Here is a 22,944-nt window from a genome sequence, read left to right on the forward strand (position 1 = left end):
CAGAGTAGGACTTCATCTTAAAAAAAAAAAAAAAGCAGTTACATTTAGATGGCCCAGATCATCTGTTTTCTATTACACAAAACAAGAATTAATGAACTCCTGACGTAACACTTATTGTTTTATTTTTTATTTTTTTCTAAAAAGGAAGAGAGAAAGAAAAAGAAAGAAAAGGAGACAGAAAGAGAGAAAGAAAGAAAAAAAGAATGAAAGAGAGAAAGAAAGAGGAAGAAAAAGAGGGAGAGAGAACGGGAATCTTGCTCTATTGCCCAGGCTAGAATGCAGTCTAGAAATGGGTATTAAAAACCTCTTTTATGCTAATAATTGTGCTTAACAATGGAGACAGGAAGGAATAAGGGAGGAAAATAACAAACAAGCAGCCAACCAATATTTTATTTAAACCTGTGAAATACTCTGCAATTGCTGAGGAGTGATTTACTTCAAATTATGTGGTCACTTTTAGAATAGGTGTGATGTGATACTGAGAAGAATGTATGTTTTGTGGATTTGGGGTGGAGAGTTCTGTAAATGTTTATTAAGTTTACTTGTTCCAGGTCTGGGTTCAAGTCCTGGATATCCTTGTTAATTTTCTGTCTCGTTGACCTGTCTAATGTTGACAATGTGGCGTTTAACATTTATTTAAATTTGTTTCCATCTTTTAAAAAGCACACTCACTCCTACTCTTGGTTTTCCAATCATATAGGGAACTGATGATACTTAAAGATTACTTCCTACCACCACCTTTTTAAAAAATAAGAAGTTTTTAGGCTCTGCACAGTGGCTGACACCCGTAATTCCAACACATGGGAGATCAAAAAAGGCAGATTGTTGAGCCTAGGAGTTTGAGATCAGCCTGGGCAACATGGCAAAACCCTGCCTCTACACAAAATACAAAAAGTAGCCATGTGTGGTGGCGTGCGCCTGTGGTCCCAGCTACTCGGTACTCGGAAGGCTGAGGTAAGAGTACCGCTTCAGTCTGGGAGGTTGAGGCTACCATGAACTGTGATCGCACCACTGCATTCCAGCCTGGGCAGTAGAGCGAGATCCTGTCTCAAAAAAAATAAGAAATAAATAATAAAAATTAAAAATAAGAAGCTGGCCGGGTGCGGTGGCTCAAGCCTGTAATCCCAGCACTTTGGGAGGCCGAGGCGGGTGGATCACGAGGTCAAGAGATCGAGACCATCCTGGTCAACATTGTGAAACCCCGTCTCTACTAATACAAAAAAATTAGCTGGGCATGGTGGCGCGTGCCTGTAATCCCAGCTACTCAGGAAGCTGAGGCAGGAGAATTGCCTGAACCCAGGAGGCGGAGGTTGCGGTAAGCCGAGATCGCGCCATTGCACTCCAGCCTGGGTAACGAGAGCGAAACTCCGTCTCCAAAAAAAAAAAAAAAAAAAAAAAAAAAAAAAAAAAGCTTTGATTGGGCCAGGAATGGTGGCTCACGCCTGTAATCCCAGCACTTTGGAAGGCCAAGGCAGACAGATCATGAGGTCAAGAGATCGAGACCATCCTGGCCAACATGGTAAAACCCTGTCTCTACTAAAAATACAAAAATTAGCTGGGCATGGTAGCATGCACCTGTAGTCCCAGCTACTTGGGAAGCTGAGACAGGAGAATCACTTGAACCCGGGAGGCGGAGGTTGCAATGAGCAGAGATCATGCTACCGCACTCCAGCCTGGTGACAGAGCAAGACTCCATCTCCAAAAAGAAAAAAAAAAGAGAAGCTTTGATTTATATTGGATATTTAAAAAAAAAAAAAAAGCTAAGGTGGTCAAGTGAAAAAAATAGTCAAATAACTTTCCCCCAGAAAAACTGGGGAAATGTTTAAATGTGGTATAATGAAAACTACCAAAAAAATTTAAGATATACTTAGAATTCATATTACACCCAGTTAAGGCTTAGAAAAAAAAAAAGGAAGACAAAGGAAAACAATTCACTAGAAAAGAGAAAAAGACTCGAAGATCTCAAAAACAGGAGAAGGGAGTAAGTTCCAAAGCATTAATAAAAGATGAGTCCATGGAAAAAGATTTAGTGTTATCAACTTTGTGCATATGAATGGTCAATTTTGATTAACCATAGTTTGTAAGTTCTTTAATTGTTCTTTATACAGCAAGATTTATTTCAGAATAGAATAGCAGACTCCTAGGGAAGAAATTCTTTGGGGGATAATACATTCAAAACAAAAAGTTTTCAGATTAAATTAAGCTCAAGACCATATCTGATACTTATTGAAGAATTTTTTCCTCCCTTCCCTAGAATATTTTCAATTATTTTTAAATGACCTAATTTTTTTAAAGTCTTTGAATTAAAATGGAAAACATAATACTTTGGGAGAGAGGAATGAGAAGATGGATACCACAGAATATGATAATTTCAAAAAAGGTATGACTCTCTGGACTGGATAACAAATCTGAGACAAGAAAAAGGAAATTTGAGATACTCAAATATTCTCCTAAATTGATCACTTCCCTTAATTAAGAAACCACTAGGCCAGGTGTACTGGTTCACACCTGTAATCCCAGCACTTTGGGAGACTAAGGAGGGTGGATCACCTGAGGTTAGGGGTTCAAGGCCAGCCTGGCCAACAGGGTGAAATCCCATCTCTATAAATATACAAAAATTAGCCTGGCGTAATGACGGGTGCCTGTAATCCCAGCTACTCAGGGAGGCTGAGGCAGGAGAATCGCTTGAACCTGGAAGGCAGAGGTTGCAGTGACCGGAGGCCACGCCATTGCACTGGCAACAGAGCCAGACTTCATCTCAAAAAAAAAAAAAAAGAAAAAAAGAAAAAAAAAGAAATCACTCTATTTTGTTTACATTTACTAGAAAGGAACAGAAAACAGATTTTTTAAATTTAGTAATGAAAGGACTAATGTATGTGTGAAAGAATTAGTAATTCATTCTACTTAGACACTTTTGTGAAAAAAGCAGCAGTATTTTCTGCATCCTTTTCTAAAGTGAGACATTTTAAAGGTACTCTGATATCAAAAATGCAATTTCAAGTAGAAGGTAATTCTTCCTCTAATCACAGAAGCCGATTACTTAATGCATAAAAGGATTTTAGACAAGGAATTCCTTTCCAAATCAAAAAAGGAATTCTGGTCAGGCACAGTGGCTTACACCTGTAATTCCAGCACTTTGGAAGGCCAAGGTGCAAGGATTGCTTCAGACCAGGAGTTCAAGAGCAGCCTGAAAAATATAACAAGACTCCATTTCTTAGGGCCGGGCGTGGTGGCTCACACCTATAATCCCAGCACTTTGGGAGGCCAAGGTGGGTGGATCACGAGGTCAAGAGATCGAGACCATCCTGGTCAACAAGGTGAAACCCCATCTCTACTAAAAATACAAAAATTAGCTGGGCATGGTGGCGTGCGCCTGCAGTCCCGGCTACTTGGGAGGCTGAGGTAGAAGAATTGCTTGAACTCAGGAGGCGAAGGTTGTGGTGAGCCAAGATCATGCCATTGCACTCCAGCCTGGGTAACAAGAGCAAAACTCTGTCTCAAAAAAAAAAAAAAAAAAAAAAAAAATCCACTTCTACAAAAAAATTTAAAATTAGCCAGGCATGGTGGCTCATGCCCGTAGTTCCAGCTACTTGGGAGGCTGAGGTGGGAGGATCACTTGAGCCTGGGAGTTTGAGAGTACAGTGAACTATGATCGTGTCACTTCACTCCAGCCTGGGAGAGACAGCAAGACTCCATCTCAAAACAAAGTAATAAGGTTTTTTTTGAGATGGAGTCTTGCTCTGTCACCCAGGCTGTGGTGCAGTGGTGCGATCTCAGCTTTGCCTGCTGGGTTCAAGCAATTCTCCTGCCTCAGCCTCCTGAGTAGCTGGGACTACAGGCATGCACCACCATGTCCAGCTAATTTTTGTATTTTTAGTAGAGATGGGGTTTCACCATGTGTGGTCTTGAACTCCCGACCTCAGGTGATCTGCCTGCCTTGGCCTCCCAAAAGTGCTGGGATTACAGGCATGAGCCACCATGCCCAGTCAAATAAAAAATGTACTTCAGGCTGGGCAAGGTGGCTCATGCTTATAATGCCAGCATTTTGGGAGGTGGAGGTGGGGAGACTCCATTTGAGCTCAGGAGTTCAAGACCAGCCTGGGCAAATTCTTGTTGCCCAGGTCAGAGTGCATTGGTGTGATCTCGGCTCACTGCAACCTCAGACTCCCAGGTTCAAGTGATTCTCCTGCCTCAGCCTCCCAGGTAGCTGGAATTACAGGCATGCACCACCACACCCGGCTGATTTTGTATTTTTAGTAGAAACAGGGTTTCACCATGTTGGTCAGGCTGGTCTCGAACTCCCGACCCCAGGTGATCTGCCTGCCTCAGCCTCCCAAAGTGCTGGGATTACAGGCATGAGCCACCACGTCTGGCCTTGTCTCTATTTAAAACAAAAAAAAAAAAAGTACAATCAAATTGGGATTTTTAATTTTTTTTCTTTATCAACAGCATGAAATCAAATTGGGATTTAAATATTACCTCCAATAGTTAAATTTTCTTTCTTGAATAGAGAAGTCTCAACTCTTGAAATGTACCAAAAGCTTACAAATGCCACAAGACCATTTCTCCAGATAAGTGGTACTCACAGTAATGTGACCCCAGTAATATATTTGTTAGTAGAGGCCCCATGGAGTCCATATCATGCAGTGCTCTAAGACTTCAAATTTTCTTTTCTTTTGAGATGGGGGTCTCACTCTGTCACACAGCCTGGAGTGCAGTGGTGCAATCTCAGCTCACTGCAACCTCCACCTCCCAAGCCCAAGCAATCCTCCCACCTCAGCCTCCCAAATAGCTGGGACTACAGGTGCACAACACCACACCCAGCTAATTTTTGTATTTTTGGTAGAGACAGGGTTTCACCACGTTGCCCAGTCTGGTCTCAAACCCCTGAGCTCAAGCAATCTGCATGCCTCAGCCTCCCAAAGTGCTGGGATTACAAGTGTGAATCACCACGCCCGGCCTCTTTTTCTTAATTTTTCTGTTATAAAGACAGGGTATCCTGCTATCTTGCCCAGGCTGGTCTCAAACTCCTAGGCTCAAGCAATCCTCCCACCTTTGTCTCCCAAAGTGTTGGGAACAGCTGTGAGCCACCACACCCAGCCAACCTCAAATTTCTATGGTAGAAATAATAGAAGTCACTCAATGTAATCAATGTTAACAAAGGAAAGTTACACGACTCTGGGTATCCACAAGCCTAAAAACACAAAGCATGACACATGGCTCATTTTGTCTCACTCAGGTTGGCTCCTGTTGACAAACATCTACTGGCCCTCTTCTAGGACATCTGCTTAATGGCTACTTGAGTTCACCTTGAATTCTGGAATGCTTGAACTCCAGATTCCCAGTGGTGGGAATTTAGGTCTATTCTGTCTTTCCAGAGTACTAGAGAGAACAGTCAGTTCTCACACATGCCCCAAGATTGCTGGTGAAGGTTCTCCATCATGATTGGCTGTACCTTAGTAGCTAGTGTCACTATGCAGACTTAATGAGTAAAGTGGATAGAGTAACTGCCCAGTCATCCTTTGCTCCCTAGGATTCTGAAAGTTTACAATGCTGGGAAAGAAAAGCAGAGAACTGTCTGTCTACCAATATCAGTTATGAAAATAGGCCATAAAGTTTCTCACTGTTTCTTTTTCTAATTTTGACTTTAATTAGGTCTCTTTTTTTATTAGCCAAAAGGGGAAAATGATCCTTGAGGTTTGAAACAATAATTTTAAAAACCAAGAATATATGAAATTATATTAAAAATAAAATGATTCTGAAAAATGTTCTGTTCCCTCAAATAGCCCCACTTTTCCATTAAAAAGGAACAAAAAGGGGGGATTCAGTACTTTTTTTCCTCTAATATCTAATTATATGCTTAGGTAATTTTTAAATACATACTTCAAAACTGTAAGCTTCATTACATTTTTACATTTCAAAGCAAAACAGAAAAAATGAAACTCTGTATACTTGATCAAAATTAGAGGAAATTATCCACACGCACACACTTGCATAATGATTACAGCATAATGTTAACTACAAGCAAAGTCTGGGAGCTAAATTGAAGAAGTGAGTCTGACAGATACATTTGGCTTAGTCATTTCTGCATATATGGGTACCAAGTGAAAATGTGAAATAAAAGAGAACTAACCCTAGATTACAGGTCTCACTCTTGAGTCTGGGATGACAATTTCAAGTTTGTATTTAGAACCTTAGTCATATGTCAGGATGAGTCATTGCACCATTAGAGCCCACTCTTTTTTTTTTTTTTTTTAGAAACAGTTTCACCATGTTGCTCAGGCTAGAGTGCAGTGGCACCATCTGGGCTCACTGCTGCAGCCTCCACCTACTGAGTTCAAGTGGTTACTGTGCCTCAGCCTCCCAAGTATCTGGGATTACAGGTGTGCACCACCATGCCCAGCTAATTTTTGTATTTTTAGTAGAGACAGTGTTTCACCATGTTGACCAGGCTGGTCTTGAACTCCTGACCTCAAGTGATCCTCCCACCTCAGCCTCCCAAAGTGCTGGGATTACAGACATAAGCCATCACATCTGGCCGAACCCAGTCTTTAATAATGTGTACTTATGAGAAGAAATGTTTTACTTACTCTGGTCAGCATAGTTTTTTGCTTTGAGCTCAAGTTGTCTTGTTTGAGATTCTAAAGACTCCACTCGGGTCTGTAAGTCCTTTTTTTCCTGTTCTTGAGAGTCTTCAAATTCAATGAATTTCTAACAAAGAAGAACAATATAAATGTCATCAGAGAAATTAAATTTTGTATTTTCAACTCCTGTATTTCTTGGAATCAATAATCACAATTAGGTATTAACAACTTAGATCTCAGAATGATGAACATGGGTTGACTTTTAGTTTTTCTATAAAAATCAAGTTTTAAAAACTCCCAAATATAGAGAGAAAAAAATGACAAAATCATTAAGGCATTTCCACTTCATATTATAGGCATTCCGTATGATATACATATCCTACCACAAATATGTAAAGCCTTTTGTATACTTGCATATGCATCTTGATTTCCAGACAATTAAAAAATCTATAATATGTACAGCAGAGAACAAAAGAATGATGGAATAATCAATAAATATTTGTTAAATGACTGTTTAATAGTCATAGATTCACCTGAACCATGGAGTTTAAATTCTTAAGAAAAGGACACGTGTTACAAATACCTCCACCACTCAAATCTAACTTAACTTACTAAAACTGTTCTCATCAAGGGTAGTAACACTAAGTGCAATCACTAAATCTCAGTCTTCATCTTGATTGTTGTATCAGCAACATCTGATGAGTGATCACTCTCTCTTTAAAACATTTTTTTTTTTAATTTGGCTTCCAGCACATTTTCACGTTTGCTGCTCCTTCTTGGTCTTCTTTGGTAGTACCTCCTTTTCTCCCAACTTCTTAAAATTGGCATGCTCTGTCCTTGAACACAATTTCTCTTCCTTGTTTACACTTATTCCCTAGTGATCTCATCCAGTTTCATGGCTTTAACTATGAACTATATATGCTGACAACTTCCAAATTTCTATCTCTAGCCCAAACCTGAATTCCAGTTTTGTATGTCCAACTGCCTGCTGGACAACTTCAATTGCATGTCTACAAAGCATCTTAAGGCTGAGTGTGGTGGCTCATGCCTGTAATCCCAGCACTTTGGGAGGCCAAGGCAGGTGGATCACAAGGTCAGGAGTTCAAGACCAGCCTGGCCAACATGGTGAAACCCCGTCTCTACTAAAAATACAAAAATTAGCTGGGTATGGTGGCGTGTTCCTCTAATCCCAGCTACTCGGGAGGCTGAGGCAGGAGAATTGCTTGAACTAGGACCTGGGAGGTGGAGGTTACAGTGAGCTGAGATCAGAGATCACGCCACTACACACCAGTCTGGGCTACAGAGTAAGACTCCATCTCAAAAAAAAAAAAAAAAAAAAAAGGGGGGCCAGGCAAGGTGGCTCACGCCTGTAATCCCAGCACTTTAGGGGGCCGAGGCAGGTGGATCATGAGCTCAGGAGATCAAGACCATCATGGCTAACATGGTGAAACCCAGTCTCTACTAAAAATATAAAAATAATAGCACTGGGCTGGGCACAGTGGTTCATGTCTGTAATCCCAGCACTTTGGGAGGCTGAGGTGGGTAGATCACGAGGTCAAGAGATCCAGACCATCCTGGCCAACATGGTGAAACCCCGTCTTTATTAAAAAAAATACAAAAATGAGCCGGGCATGGTGGCATGCACCTGTGGTCCCAGCTACTCAGGAGGCTGAGGTGGAAGGATCACTTGAACCCAGGAGGTGGAGGATGCAGTGACCCGAGATTGCACCACTGCACTCCAGTCTGGCAATAGAGCAAGACTCCATCTCAAAAATAATAATAATAATAGCGCTGAAGAGTCCTTTGATGTGAGAAGAAAAAAAGAAAATAAAAAAAATAAGCCAGGTGTGGTGGTGGGCACCTGTAATCCCAGTTACTGGGGAGGCTGAGGCAGGAGAATTGCTTGAACCCAGGAGGCAGAGGTTGCAGTGAGCCGAGATCGCACCACTGCATCAATAGAGCAAGACTCTGTCTCAAAAAAAAAAAAAAAAAAAAAAAAAGTAAAAACAATTTACTCCTCTGCTCAAAACCCTCTAGTGGTTTACATTCTTTATCATATCCTCTAAGGATCTATGCAATATGCTTCCACCATTCTCTTGCTTCTTTGACATCATCCCTTACTTCTCTTCCTATAATCCTCTCCTTCCCATTCTCTGATTCAAGCCTCCATACAGTTCCTCCCACACTTCAAGCCTTAGCACTTGCTTCCTACCGCCTAGAATTGTCTTCTTCCAGTTATCATCCAAACAGCTTACTCTTTACTCACTTCCTTCACATCTTTGTTCAAATGTCACCTTCTTAGTGAGGCCTTCTTTGGCCATCCTATTTAAAACTGTGATACCATGCCAGGCACGGTGGCTCACGCCTGTAATCTTAGCACTTTGGGAGGCCAAGGAGGGTGGATCACTTCAGGTCAGGAGTTTGAGACCAGCCTGGCCAACATGGTGAAACCCCACCTCTACTAAAAATTAGCGGGGCATGGTGGTGCACACCTATAAACCCAGCTACTCAGGAGGCTGAGGCAAGAGAATTACTTGAACCCAGGAGGTAGAGGTTGCAGTGAGCTTAGATCATGCCACTGCAACAGAACAAGACTTGGTCTCAAAAAAAGATCAAGTCACACCCGGGCAACAGAACAAGACTTGGTCTCAAAAAAACTAAAAACTAAAAAAATAAAACTGTCATACCTACTCCTTACCTTTCCTCCCTGCTTATTTTCTTTAGAACACTTAAACTGATCCAACATGGTATTTCAGTAATTAATGTTCTTTATTACCAGTCTGTCCTCACTAGAATGTGGGTTCCATGAAGTCAGGGATTTTTGTTTTGTTCACTGATGTATACCCAGTGCAAAGAATGATGATAGCAGCACATAACAGGTTCTCAAGTATTTGTTAAATGAATAAGTGAATAAAATTTTTCGAGTTAAAAAAACTAAAACCCATACAGAAAAATTTGTAATTCACAAAAAACTTAAGTATCACTATAATATATCCTAGTTTTAATGTGAAATTGTCAGTTTATTACTTATTTTAACTGTCCTCAAATTTTTTTTTCTTTTTCTTTTTTATTTTTATTTTTCGCCCATGAGCCTGTAAAATGTCCTCAAACTTTTCAATCACTACAGAGGACACTGGGTTTTTTTTTTGTCTACACACATTATGTTCCTTTGGGGAACTTTCTCTCTCCAGTTTCATGCTAATTATATTCAGTCCATGTAATTTGATTGATGATGACTCCATCTCTCTAGGGGTGGGCATGTGACTTAAACCAGACTGATCAGAGTCTTCTCTGGGACATCTACCAATTCTTAAACTATAAAAACCTAGCAGGCCTTGGCTGCAGACTGACATATCTTTTTTCCAGCACAGAGAAGAGCAGACCTGAGACTAAAGCCAATATACAGAAAGAGCAAGGGAGATAAAAACTTTAATTAAAGATACTATTTGTACCTAGGATTCCTGGAGCCAGAATTTTCCCAGTATTTTTGTTTTCAGTTACAAAATTCAATACATTCCTTTTTTACATAAGCTTGAGTTGGTTTTCTTCTTTTTTTTCTTTTTTTCCTTTGAGACAGAGTCTTGCTGTGTCTCCCAGGCTGGAGTGCACTGATACAATCTCAGATCACTGTACCTCTGCCTCCTGGGTTCAACTGACTGTCCTGCCTCAGCTTCCACATAACTGGGGTTACAGGCACCTGCCACCACACCTGGCTAATTTTTATATTTGTTTAGTAGAGACGAGGTTTCACCATGTCGGCCAGGCTGGTCTCGAACACTTAAGTGATACACCTGCCTTGGCCTCCCAAAGTGCTGGGATTACCACGCCCAGCCTCCTTTTTTTTTTTTAAGATGTAGGTCTCACTATGTTGCCAGGCTGGTCTACAACTGCTGAACTGCTGGCCTCAAACTCCTGGGCTCAAGCCACCCTCCTGCCTCAGCCTCCAGAGTTGCTGAGACTACATGTGTGAGCCACTGTGTTCAACTTTCCTGATCTTTGAAGCCTGAAACCTACAAACTCTATAATATTGGTTCTTAATCATTAGGGGATCCAAAGACCAATTTGGAAATTTGATCCATCTATGAACCACATTTCCCCAGAAAAAATGCCCCCATCCATATTTTTCTCAGGGGGCTTAGAGACACTATAGTTCCTTCCACAAACCCAAAGTTTAGCACCTCTATGCTATACTTTTCTATGAAAATATTTCATATTGAGGCAGGAGAATCACTTGAATCGAGGAGGCAGAGGTTGCAGTGAGCCGAGATGGCACCACTGCACTCCACCTTGGGCGACAGAGCAAGACTCCATCTCAAAAAAAAAAAAGAAAAATACTCCATTCATTCATCCATCTTTCAAAACACAAGTTGAGCCCCTATTGTTTTAAACATTCCAAGATGCTGGGAAATGTAGTAGGTTACAAGAGAGCCCTATGTTCTATTGATTGAAATTTAATAGATGAAAGATCTTAAACATGGGTAACTGCATTTTGTAAAAAAGATGGATTTGCAAAGATCTTGCATAATTCAACAGTCACCTAATTTGAGGTTAAGGCTGATAAGAGATGGCTGATATTTCTGTTACTGCCTAACTAGTACCAACATAGGATAACAGCACATTAGTTTACAGCTCAGTCAGGCTTGCATATAACATGATTCCTGAAGACTTTCTGAAATGAGAAGGCAACATTGCAAACTCTGAATATGAAATGTAACTTTTAAAAATCACACAGTTCAAGTCTGCATATAATGTAATCACACTGAAATCATGTATGTGAACAAGAAAAAGCACAAGCCAGGCACGGTGGCTCACGCTTGTATAATCCCAGCACTTTGGGAGGCCAAGGAGGGCTGATTACTCAACCTCAAAAGTTCAACACCAGCCTGGGCAACATAGCAAAACCCTGTTTCCATGAAAAATACAAAAATTAGCCTGGCATGGTGTTGTACGCCTGTAGTCCCAGCTACTCAGAAGCTAAGTGGGAGGGGATCACCAAGCCCAGGAGGCAGAGGTTGCAGTGAGCCAAGATCACACCACCGCACTCCAGCCTGGGTGACAGATCAAGACCTTGTATACCCCCACCCAAAAAAAAAAAGATGAAACGAATGCTCATAAAAAGTCCAGTATATTAATTACTGATTTAATGTGACTTAATTGCTTGCCAGTGGCATGACTTTATAAAGTCAGTCACCTCTACTACACTTGGCAAACGTTAGAATAATCATGATAGGGTTAGACCAATAGTTAAACCGTGGCAGGAGAGGGGCAGGTCTTTTTTTTTTTTGCAATTATAAAACCATATTACCCCTGGAAATTCCATTGAGCCTCCTCAGCACAGGAGAGTTTGTCAGATCATTCAGGTATGTTGGTATACAATGCACATACTCCTCCCCTTTTCTCTTTTTCACACACACACACACACTCTCTCTCTCTCTCTCTCTCTCTTTTTTAAGGGCTAGGGGGATTAAGAGCCTGTGAATGACCTTTTTCAGCATGTATAATAATGCATCTTCACTAAATACCCCCTCCCCTTTCAATAACTAATAGGCCAGCAACAATATTAAAGTGACTTCAGACAACTCTCCTGGGAGCAACTAGACACTGTTTAAAAAAAAAAAAAAAAATCAGTGGACAATACAGACTTATGTCAGGATCTAAAAAGAGTAAGCTTTATGATGAAGTAAAATACTTTCAAGACCAGATGGCTTATAGGGACTGTTTTGCCCCACTGTTTGGGGAAAAACAAATGAATACTTTGAAAAGACAAGCTCCCAAAGTTAAAAAAAAAAAAAAAAGTCCCTAGAGGTTGTTGCTTGTTGGAGTAAAGATGCAGAAGAAAACAAGATGAAAAAAAGGAAAAGAATAACCATTTAAATACTTTGACTACAGTACTTGTCTAAAAAATAATATCAAACAAAAGGCCGACTTATTGTTAAGTGTCTATGAAGATATTATCTTCTCCCCATTCACTCTACATAATGGGGAGAGGGAAATATTTCCATTATGTCAAATAATTAATTAAATGTAATTATTTTTTAATGTAATTTCTTTTAAGAAATAAGAGCAGACTGAAGACCATATTAAATAACACTCAAAAGATGTAATCCCTCCCAAGTCCAAAATGTGGAAAATTTTTTAATAAAAATAATTTGGTTTCTTCCACAATAAATGTAAAGGGGGAAAAAAAAAAAGCAGAACCACTATATATAAAGAGAAACTTAAGAGACATATCAAACCAAGTATAAATGTGTAGACTATCTTGATTAGATACTGATGGAAAACAACCAACTACAAAATACATTGATGAGACAATTGGGGAAATTATACTTTAATGATATTTAATACTTAATTTATTAAATATTAAAGATATTTAACAATTTATTAACTATTAAAGAAGAATATTTAATACTTAATAATTAACACTTATTATTAAATATTATTAAAGAATAACTGGCTGGGCACAGTGGCTCATGCCTGTAATCCCAGCACTTTGGGAGGCCGAGGCAGACGGATCAACTGAGGTCGGGAGTTCAAGACCAGCCAGACCAACATGGAGAAACCCCTTCTCCAATAAAAAAACAAAATTAGCTGGGCATGGTGGCAGATGCCTGTAATCCCGGCTACTCAGGAGGCTGAGATAGGAGAATTGCTTGAACCCAGGAGGCGGAGGTTTCGGTGAACTGAGATTATGCCATTGCACTCCAGCCTGAGCAACAAGAGTAAAACTGTCTCCAAAAAAAAAAAAAAGAATAACCATCTATAACTTTTAGATGTGATAATGGTATTATGGTTATATTTGTTAAACAGCCCTAGCTTTTAAAGATACAATGATGTTATAGCAACAGAAAATAAATAAATAAATAAATAAATAAATAAAATAAATAAAGATACAATGATATACTCTTTGGTCTGCTTTAATAGTATGGTGAAAATGCTAAAGGGAAGTATGGAAGTACAGGTGAAAAAATATTGGCTTGGCCAGGCACAGTTGGCTCATGCCTGTAATCTCAGTGCTTTGTGAGGTCAAGGTGGGAGGATCACTTGAGGCCAGGAATTTGAGAACAGCCTGGGCAACATAGAGAGACCCTTGGCCAGGCGTCGTGGCTCAAGCCTGCAATCCCAGCACTTCAGGAGGCTGAGGTTGGTGGATCATGAGGTCAAGAGTTCAAAACCAGTCTGGCCAATATGGTGAAACCCCGCCTGTACTAAAAAAAAAATACAAAAATTACCTGGGCATGGTGGCGAATGCCTGTAGTCCCAGGATTGCTTTAGCCCAGGAGTGCTAGGCTGCAGTGTGCTCCAGCACATCACTACACTCCAGCCTAGGCTACAGAGTGAGCAAATGTCTTTTAAAAAAAATTTTTTTTCTAAAGAAAAAAATTGGCTTATTGTTGGTAAGTGTTAAATGATGGGATGTGGGAGTTCATTTATATTATACTATTCTCTCTAATCTTCAATGTTTGGATATTTCTGTATGTTGGCCAGGCGTAGTGGCTCATGCCTGTAATCCCAGCATGTTGGGAGGCCAAGGCAGGTGAAACACAAGGTCAGGAGATTGACACCATCCTGGCTAACACAGTGAAATCCCGTCTCTACTAAAAATACAAAAAATTAGCCAGGCGTGTTGGCACACACCTATAGTCCCAGCTACTAAGGAGACTGAGGCAAGATAATTGCTTGAACCCAGGAGGCAAAGGTTGCAGTGAGCCAAGTTCATGCCACTGCACTCCAGTCTGAGCAACACAGTGAGACTCTGTCTCAAAAAAAATAAAAAAATAAAATAAAGCCGGCTGGGCATGGTGGCTCACACCTGTAATGCCAGCACTTTGGGAGGTCCAGGTGGGCGGATTACCAGGTAAAGAGTTCGAGACCAGCCTGGCCAACATGGTGAAACCCCGTCTCTACCAAAAATACAAAAATCAGCCAGGCATGGTGGCAGGCGCCTATAATCCCAGCTACTCGGGAGGCTGAGGCAAGAGAATCGCTTGAACCCGGGAGATGGAGGTTGCAGTGAGCCAAGACTGCACCATTGCACTCCAGCCTAGGTGACAGAGAGAGACTCCATCTCAAAAAATAAAATAAAAATAAATTTTTAAAAAGTTAAAAAGTTGGTGGCCGGGTGTGGTGGCTCAAGCCTGTAATCCCAGCACTTTGGGAGGGCTGAGGTGGGTGGATCACCTGAGGTTAGGAGTTCGAGACCAGCCTGGCCAACATGGTGAAACCCCGTCTCTTAAAAAAAAAAAAAAAATTAAAAAATTGGAATAAAATTATTAGTGGTATTTAATATGAAAAAAGTTTGTTCATTGAAGGGCTATTTGTAACAGTTCAAAACTGGAAGATAAACGTCTATCAACAGACAGTAAATAAGCAAATTACAACAGATCCATACCATGGAATGTATACAATAGAAAACTGGTGTGGTGTGTGACGGTAGAGCTGGAGACAGGAGGGTTGAGTGGAAGTCTAAAATCACTACTTAGTAATATCCCTAGTAGGTAAACAGTCCCATACCAGAGTGGCCTGATGGCCTTCCTTGCTCACCCACACAGGAAATAAGAGGTTTGTTTTCTGAATAAACTCAATGAGAGATTTTAGACTAGAAACATTCGAGGCACAGCCAGGCAGATGCCAAATGACAAGTGGAATTACATGAAAGTCTAAATTCTAGATACTAAACAGTAATAGGGCCTCCTTCCAGCTGCATTATTGCAACCCAGGTTGCAATAATGTAGGTAACTAGGCTTACCTACTCCACCAGCCACCCCTCAAAGAGATTATCCTTCTCTGGAAAAACTCAAATGTTTCTAAGAAAGGATCATGGGAGACTGAAATTTGGGTTCCCAAGAGGTAGTAAACTGTATCCACACACACAAAGCCTCCAACCCTCCTTTTTTAGTGCCTCACTTTTAAAACATGACGAGATAATTAAGGATTATCTCTTGAAGTTCTAGCCTGAAACAGAGAAACCAAAACTATAGGAAATAAAAATGGAACTCTGAAGAAACAGACAAAGCAGGGAACAAATGAAAACTATAATTAATATACTCAGAGGCTAAAGAAAAGTCGTTGCTCCCATGAAACCAGAACAGTATGCTATTTTTAAAAGTGGTGGGGAGGGAAGCAAAACAAGAAAGAGCACTTGGAAATTATTAAAATATGAATTGAAAAATCCAGCACTTTTTGTCTTTCTTACATACAAACTATACCTTAGGGTAACCAAATAGTTGATGAGGGGCAAGTTTCCTTTACAAAAAAATTTAGCTGATAAATGTTGAAGGAAAAACTGGATTGAAATAGCACCATTTCCCAACCCCTAATGATATAATAGGGAATATCCAGTTTTCCAGGTCGCCTCATAAATGCTTTTACACTCATGATCCAAACAAGGTCCATATATTACATTTGGATAATATATCTCTTAAGTCTCTTTTACACTCCGGACTCCCCAAGTAATGATCCTTTTCACCCAAGCGATGATCCTATAATGGAATATTATAAAACCATTAAAAATATATAGTTATGTACTTCCAGAAATAGTTTGATGCCAGTTATCAGTGAATGAAACTGAGTAGGCAATTCACAGAGAAGTAGAATCACCAGTAAATGTAAAACATGCTCAAGCACACTAGTGATCTGACAAAAGCAAATTAGAAGTGGTGGCCGGGCATGGTGGCTTACGCTGTAATCCCAGCATTTTGGGAGGCCGAGGTAGGAGGATCACGAGGTCAGGAGTTTAAGACCAGCCTGATCAACATGGTAAAACCCCATCTCTACTAAAAATACAAAAATTAGCCAGTAGTGGTGGTACATGCCTGTAACCCCAGCTACTCAGGAGGCTGAGACAGGAGAATCACTTGAACCTGGGAGGCAGAGGTTGCAGTAAGCCAAGATCGTGCCACTGCACTCCAGCCTGGGTGACACAGTGAGACTCGATCTCAAAATAAAAAATAAAAAAATAAGAAGTGGTTTCACACCTGTAATCCCAGAACTTTGGGAGGCTGAGGTGGGTGGATCAGGAGCTCAAGATCAGACTGGCTAAAATGGTGAAGCTCTGAATCTACTAAAAACACAAAAACTAGCTGGACATGGAGGTGTGTGCTTGTAATCCTAACTACTCGGGAGGCTGAGGCAAGAGAATTGCTTGAACCTGGGAGACGGAGGTTGCAGGGAGCCAAGATTGTGCCACTGCACTCCAGTCTGGGCGACAGAGCAAGACTCTGTCTCAAAAAAAAAAAAAAAAAAAAGTGGTTTCACACACATCAGACAGGCAACAGAAACCAAAATGTCTGATAGTGCCAAGTGTTAGCAAAGATACAGAAAAATAAGAACTCTTTTATACTACTGATGGGAATATAAACCACTGCATTCCTTTGAGAAGCAATGTTACTATATCTAGTTAAGTTTACAAATACATATCCTAAAGCCTGGCATTCTATTTGTAAAATATATATCTTTGAGAAGATCTTACACATGCACCTAATGTTACTGCAGCAATGTTTGTAATACATAATGTGGTAATGAAGAATGGATAACGGTATATTCATGTGAGAGATACACAGCAGTTAAAAGAATTAGATGCATATGTATATATCAACATGGACAGATCTAAAAAATAACAGGTAAAACAAATAAAATGCAAGATTATATAAGAATTTAACAGTGTGATATTTTGAAATACAAAATATGTATTTGGTCTCTGACCCAATTTCCTAACATATAACTCCTAAAATCCTTATAATCTCCAGAGAGATGTCTTTTTGTATGTTAATGAGTAGATTCATTGCTGGCAGCCCCTAGGTAGCTTAAGGATGGGAGCTGGTCATTGGAAAGACCAAAAGCATAATTAGAGGGTCAGGACTTTCAGCCTACTCCACATAATCTCCTGGGAGGGGAAAGGGGCTGAAAGTGAAATTGATCACCAATGGCCAATGGTTTCATACCTACAATAGTGATGTCTCCATAAAAACTCAAAAGAAGAAGGTTGAGAGATCTTCCAGATAGCTGAATGCACGGAGGTTCCTGGAGGGTGGCATGCACAGGGAGGGCATGGAAGCTCTGTACCCCTACCCCCATACCTTGCTTTGTGCATCTTTTCATCTATATCCTTTGTAACAGTAAATATAAGTGTTTCCCAGATTCTGTGAACTACTCTAGCAAATTAACTGAACCTGATGAGGAAGTTGTGGAAGCCCCAGATTTTATTTTTTTGTTTTTGTTTTTGAGACGGAGTCTTTATTTGTCGCTCAGACTGAATTGCAGTGGCATGATCTCAACTCACTGCAACCTCTGCCTCCTAGGTTCAAGCGATTCTCCTGCCTCAGCTTCCCAAGTAACTGGGACTACAGGCACCCGCCAACATGCCAATTTTTTTTGTATCTTTAGTAGAGATGGGTTTTCACCATGTTGGCCAGGCTGGTCTTGAACTCCTGACCTCGTGACCTACCCACCTCGGCCTTCCAAAGTTGGGATTACTGGCTATAAACTGGGGTTCCCAACTGGACACGGTGGCGTGCCCACGATTACAGGCGTGAGCCACTGAGCCCAGCTGGGAACCCCAGTTTATAGCCAGTTGGAGACTGCACCGAACACAGAGGATTCATCAGAAATAAAAGACAGTAGCTGAGCAATGTGGCACATGACTGTAATACCAGTGATTCGGAGGCTGAGACAGGAAGAGAGCTTGCACCCAGGAATTCAAGATCAGTCTGGGCAATACAGCGAGACCCTCATCTGATAAAGAAAAAAAATTACATATATTGTATATAATTGTATATTTTACACACACACACACGCAGATACACACACACACATACACATGCCAGGCTGGTCAGAAGCACAGATAAAATAACCCAAGGCTTGAGATTGGCATCAGAAGTAGGGGGTGGGTGGTCTTAGGGACTGAGCCCTCAACCTGTGGGATATGATGCTATCTCCAAGTAGACAGTGTTGGAATTAAATTAGATGACACCCAGCTGGTGCCTGATGCAGAACTGACTGCTTGCTGATAGGGAAAACCACTCCCACATTTTTATTTGTAGTGGTTTTCCCTAAGTATCTGTTGCCCGGGCTGGAGTGCAGTAGCATGATTCCAACTCACTGCAACCTTGACCTTCAGGGCTCAAGCAATCCTCCTGCCTCAGCCTCCCAAGTAGCTGGGACTACAGGCATATGCCGCCATGCTCGGCTAATTTTTGTATTTTTTGTAGAGACGGGGTTTCATCATGTTGCTCAGGCTGGTCTCAAACTCCTGGGCTCAAGGAATCCACGTGCCTCAGCCTCCCAAAGTGCTGAGATTATAGGCATTAACCACTGCATCTGGCCTCCCCTACACATTTGGTCACAGAAGTCTTCTTTTTTTGTCGGGGGAGTGTGAGGGGTGTCTGTGTATGTTTCAGGTCTGATGGGTAATGTGGCAATGTTGTAACAAGGTTCAAGAGTGGCACATCTCACACATGTGCATGAACACCCAATCATCATGCTCATGAACTACAAAAGAAGCATGCTGATTGTTTTTGGTGTGAGAGCAGAGGTTCATGGGGTTTTTTCCACTTTTAGGCAATGGTTGCTGAATTAGAGGGAAGGGTAAGGCAGTTATAATCTGAGTGATTTTTTTCTAAACACAAAGGTCCTGCCTAGCAGCACTTCTTCCAACCAGACTCTCAAAAGTCTGTCGGGGTGGATGGGTTTAAATAATTGGCTATTTTGGTCCAGGCACAGTGGCTCATGCCTGTAATCCCAGCACTTTGGGAGGCCAAGGCGGGAGGATCACATGAGGTCAGGAGTTTGAGGCCAGTCTGGCCAACACAGTGAAACCATCTCTATTGAAAATACAAAACTTAGCTGGATGTGGTGGTGGGCACCGGTAATACCAGCTACTCAGGAGGCTGAGGCACAAGAATCGCTTGAATCCGGGAGGCAGAGGTTGCAGTGAGCCGAGATCGTGCCACTGCAATCCAACCTGGTGAGAGATTGAGACTCCATCGAAACATTCCTCCAGTTGGTTGGGGGTCCCATGTAGTGTAATGAAAAATCAAGAAGGGCAGCTGAACCCAGGATGGGTCCTGACTTCCAAACTTCCCTTGAAGCCCCAACCACTAACCACTTCCTAACTACCCTCCACCTGAGCATGGTTATCATTCAACTGCACTGGATGAACAAGGAAAGATGTCTAAGATCATTGATGAGTTAAAAAGAATATGAAGTTATCAAATACTACATATACTATAAGCCCATTCCATTTAAAATATGTTAATATATAAAAATGCATCTGAAAGAATATATGTCCAGTTATTAATAGTGAGTTCTCCCTAACAGAAAGGATTCTGGAAGCACTTTTGTACTGCTTGATGGATTGATGACGATGTTTTAAAATGAGCATATACCCACGCATGGTAGCACATACCTGAAATCCCAGATACTTGGGAGACTTGAGGCAGGAGGACTGCTTGAGCCCAGGAGTTCAAGTTTAGACTGAGCAGCAAGAAAGACCCTTGTCTCAGCCGGGTGCGGTAGTTACGCCTGTAATCCCAGCACTTTGGGAGGCTGAGGCAGGCAGATCACCTGAGGTCGGGAGTTCGAGACCAGCCTGACCAACATGAAGAAACTCCGTCTCTACTAAAAATACAAAAAATTAATCAGGCATGGTGGTGCATGCCTGTAATCCCAGCTACTTGGGAGGCTGAGGCAGGAGAGTTGCTTGAACCCAGGAGGTAGAGGTTGCAGTGGGCCAAGATCGCACCACTGCACTCCAGCCTGGGCAACAAGAGCGAAACTCTGTCTCAAAAAAAAAAAAAAGAGAGACCATGTGTTTATCAAAAAAAAAAAAAAGAGGTAAACACCAAATGCAAATTGTTACCCATTTCCTTGAAGTGTCTTTTTTTTTGGAGATGTGTCTTGCCAAAAGGGTATGATTGTGGTTAAAAAAAAAGAGAGAGAGACCCTTGTCTCAAAAACAATACATAAAAAAATAAAGATAGCATATATTTTGTCTGTAAACAGGAAAAATAAAAAAACTAATAAAGCCATTAGGTGAAGTAATAGCCAAACATGAATGACACATGCAGAAAAATTTTACTCACTGCCCGAAAGTATCATCCATAAATGTGTAGTCAAACATGACCATTTACTCAACATGTGCTTCATATTCTTGCATCTCTATTTTATATTCCTTATTAGACTTTGTGACTAATCATCACAACAAACAGTTTATTTTTAACTGTCTTACCCAAAAATACAACAAAGAAGAAGAGAAACTCATTGGCCTATGAATGAGGTTACCAAGTGAACTGATTACCACAATGGCATAGCCTCAAAGTGTACTACTGGCTGGATATCTCTTATTCAAAATGCTTGGTACCAGAAATGTTTTGAATGTCTGTTTTTGTTTTGTTTTGTTTTGTTTTTGGATTTTGAAATGTCTACATATATATAATCAGACATCTTGAAGATGAGACCCAAGTCTAAACATAAAATTTATTTAAGTTTAATATACCCTGATACACAAGCCTGAAGGTAATTTGATACAATGTTCTCAATCATTTTATGCATCAAAGTTGTACACTGAACCATCAGAAAGCAAAGAATGCCACCACTACCTCATTACCATGGCCACCAATGTGGACAACCTGTGGTGGTTAGCCATCACCACAATTCCTGACCCTAAATTTATATTCTACCAACAAGCAATCATTTTCTTGTATTTATTCACACATATAAGTACTTAACAGTAAAAGAATATGATGTGGGCTGGGCGTGGTGGCTCATGCCTGTAATCCCAGCACTTTGGGAGACCGAGGTGGGTAGATCATGAGGACAGGAGATCTCTACTAAAAATACAAAAATTAACCAGGTGTGGCAGAGCATGCCTGTAGTCCCAGCTACTCAGGAGATTGAGACAGGAGAATCACTTGAACCTGGGAGGTGGAGGCTGCAGTAAGCCAAGATCATGCCACTGTACTCCAGACTGGATGACAGAGCAAGACTCCGTCTCAAAAAAAAAAAAAAAAAAAAAAAAAAGTGAAAGGACTTATTGAAAAACTTTTTGGAAGTTTTAGCATAACTTGGCGCCAGAAGTAAGAATAATTTGAATGCACAAAGAGAACTTTAAATGGTTAGGCTTAGCAATTTGACCTTTAGCATATTCATCCATCCAACCAACACATTTCTGTTAATTATCTACTGCATCCTAGTTGGTGGGAAAATAAAAGCAATAGGTTAGTTTGATACAGCATTGGAAATACTACAGGAGCGGAAGAGGACTGTATGCTGTGGAAGGATATAAAATGTGCCCAATTCATACTCAGGTGTTGACAAAAGCCTTTCCAGAATCGAAACATGAAAGATAAATAAAATTAGGCAACAGAAAAGAAGAGAAAGTGAGTGCCAAGCCAAGGGATAGCTTTTAGGAAGGCCTGGAGAGACAACACTTTGCAAACCAAATTCAAAGTGTTCAGTATGGCTCAAAAAGGAACAGATGAGTCTGACATGATAGGGTGGCCAGATCACAAGGTCTTGTATGTTAGGAACTTAAGTCATTTCAAGAGCTTTAGAAAGAGAAACTGGTCAGGCATGGTGCCTCACACCTGTATTCTCAAGTGAGAGGATCGCCTGAGCTTAGGAATTCAAGAAAAAGCCACCAACGTCTTCTGGAATTATCTGATCAGATTTCCATTTTGGCAATACTGGAAAAAGAAAAATCAGTTATGGGCTAGTTTAGTGGTCCATTCACCTATTCAGAAAAACTGCCCTGGTACTTTCTATGTGCTAGCTACCAGAATATAGTGGTAAATGACAAACTACCAGGTCTATGGAGTTTGCATTCAGGGTGAGAGATATTGGTGGCCTGTACCAGAGTAGTATAAATAGATTTAGAAAGTAATAAGATTCCAGCCAGATGCAGTGGCTCACACCTGTAATCCCAGCACTTTGGGAGGCCGAGGCAGGCAGATCATGAGGTCAAGAGATCAAGATCATCCCAGCCAACATGGTCTCTACTAAAATTACAAAAATTAGCTGGATGTGGTGGCACACTGGGAGTAGTCCCAGCTACTCGGGAGGCTGAGGCAGGATAATCGCTTGAACTCAGGAGGCGGAGGCTGCAATGAGCCAAGATCACGCCACTGTTCTCCAGCCTGGTTGACAAGAGCAAAACTCCATCTCAAAAAAAAAAAGAAAGTCATGAGATTCCAGCAATATTTAAAAGTTAAAAACAGGCTGGGTGCAGTGGCTCACGCCTGTAATCCCAGCACTTTGGGAGGCTGAGGTGGATGGATCACAAGGTCAGGAGACCAAAACCATCCTGGACAACATGGTGAAATCCTGTCTTTAAAAAAAAAAAAAAAAAAAAAAAAGCCGGGCGCGG

General features: G+C 40.9%; 1 protein-coding gene and 1 non-coding gene across 8 annotated transcripts in view; both read right to left on the minus strand.

Moving 5' to 3' along the window:
• Window positions 1-22,944, minus strand: part of SPAG9 (sperm associated antigen 9) — a 145,435-nt gene that overhangs the window by 108,172 nt on the left and 14,319 nt on the right. For all 7 annotated transcript variants that reach the window (XM_012463573.3, XM_012463570.3, XM_012463571.2 and 4 more), the window contains exon 2: window positions 6,591-6,711. In XM_012463573.3, coding sequence (XP_012318996.2) covers window positions 6,591-6,711 — 121 coding nt within the window. The remainder of the gene's footprint in view (window positions 1-6,590; window positions 6,712-22,944) is intronic.
• Window positions 18,979-19,082, minus strand: LOC135270988 (small nucleolar RNA U13). Its single transcript, XR_010339148.1, has one exon. It is a non-coding gene; the product is annotated as a small nucleolar RNA U13 (small nucleolar RNA).

The sequence above is a fragment of the Aotus nancymaae genome, unplaced genomic scaffold, assembly GCF_030222135.1.
Source record: "Aotus nancymaae isolate 86718 unplaced genomic scaffold, 86718_ANA_hifiasm-v0.15.2.pri h1tg000072l, whole genome shotgun sequence".
Lineage (NCBI taxonomy): Eukaryota > Metazoa > Chordata > Mammalia > Primates > Aotidae > Aotus > Aotus nancymaae.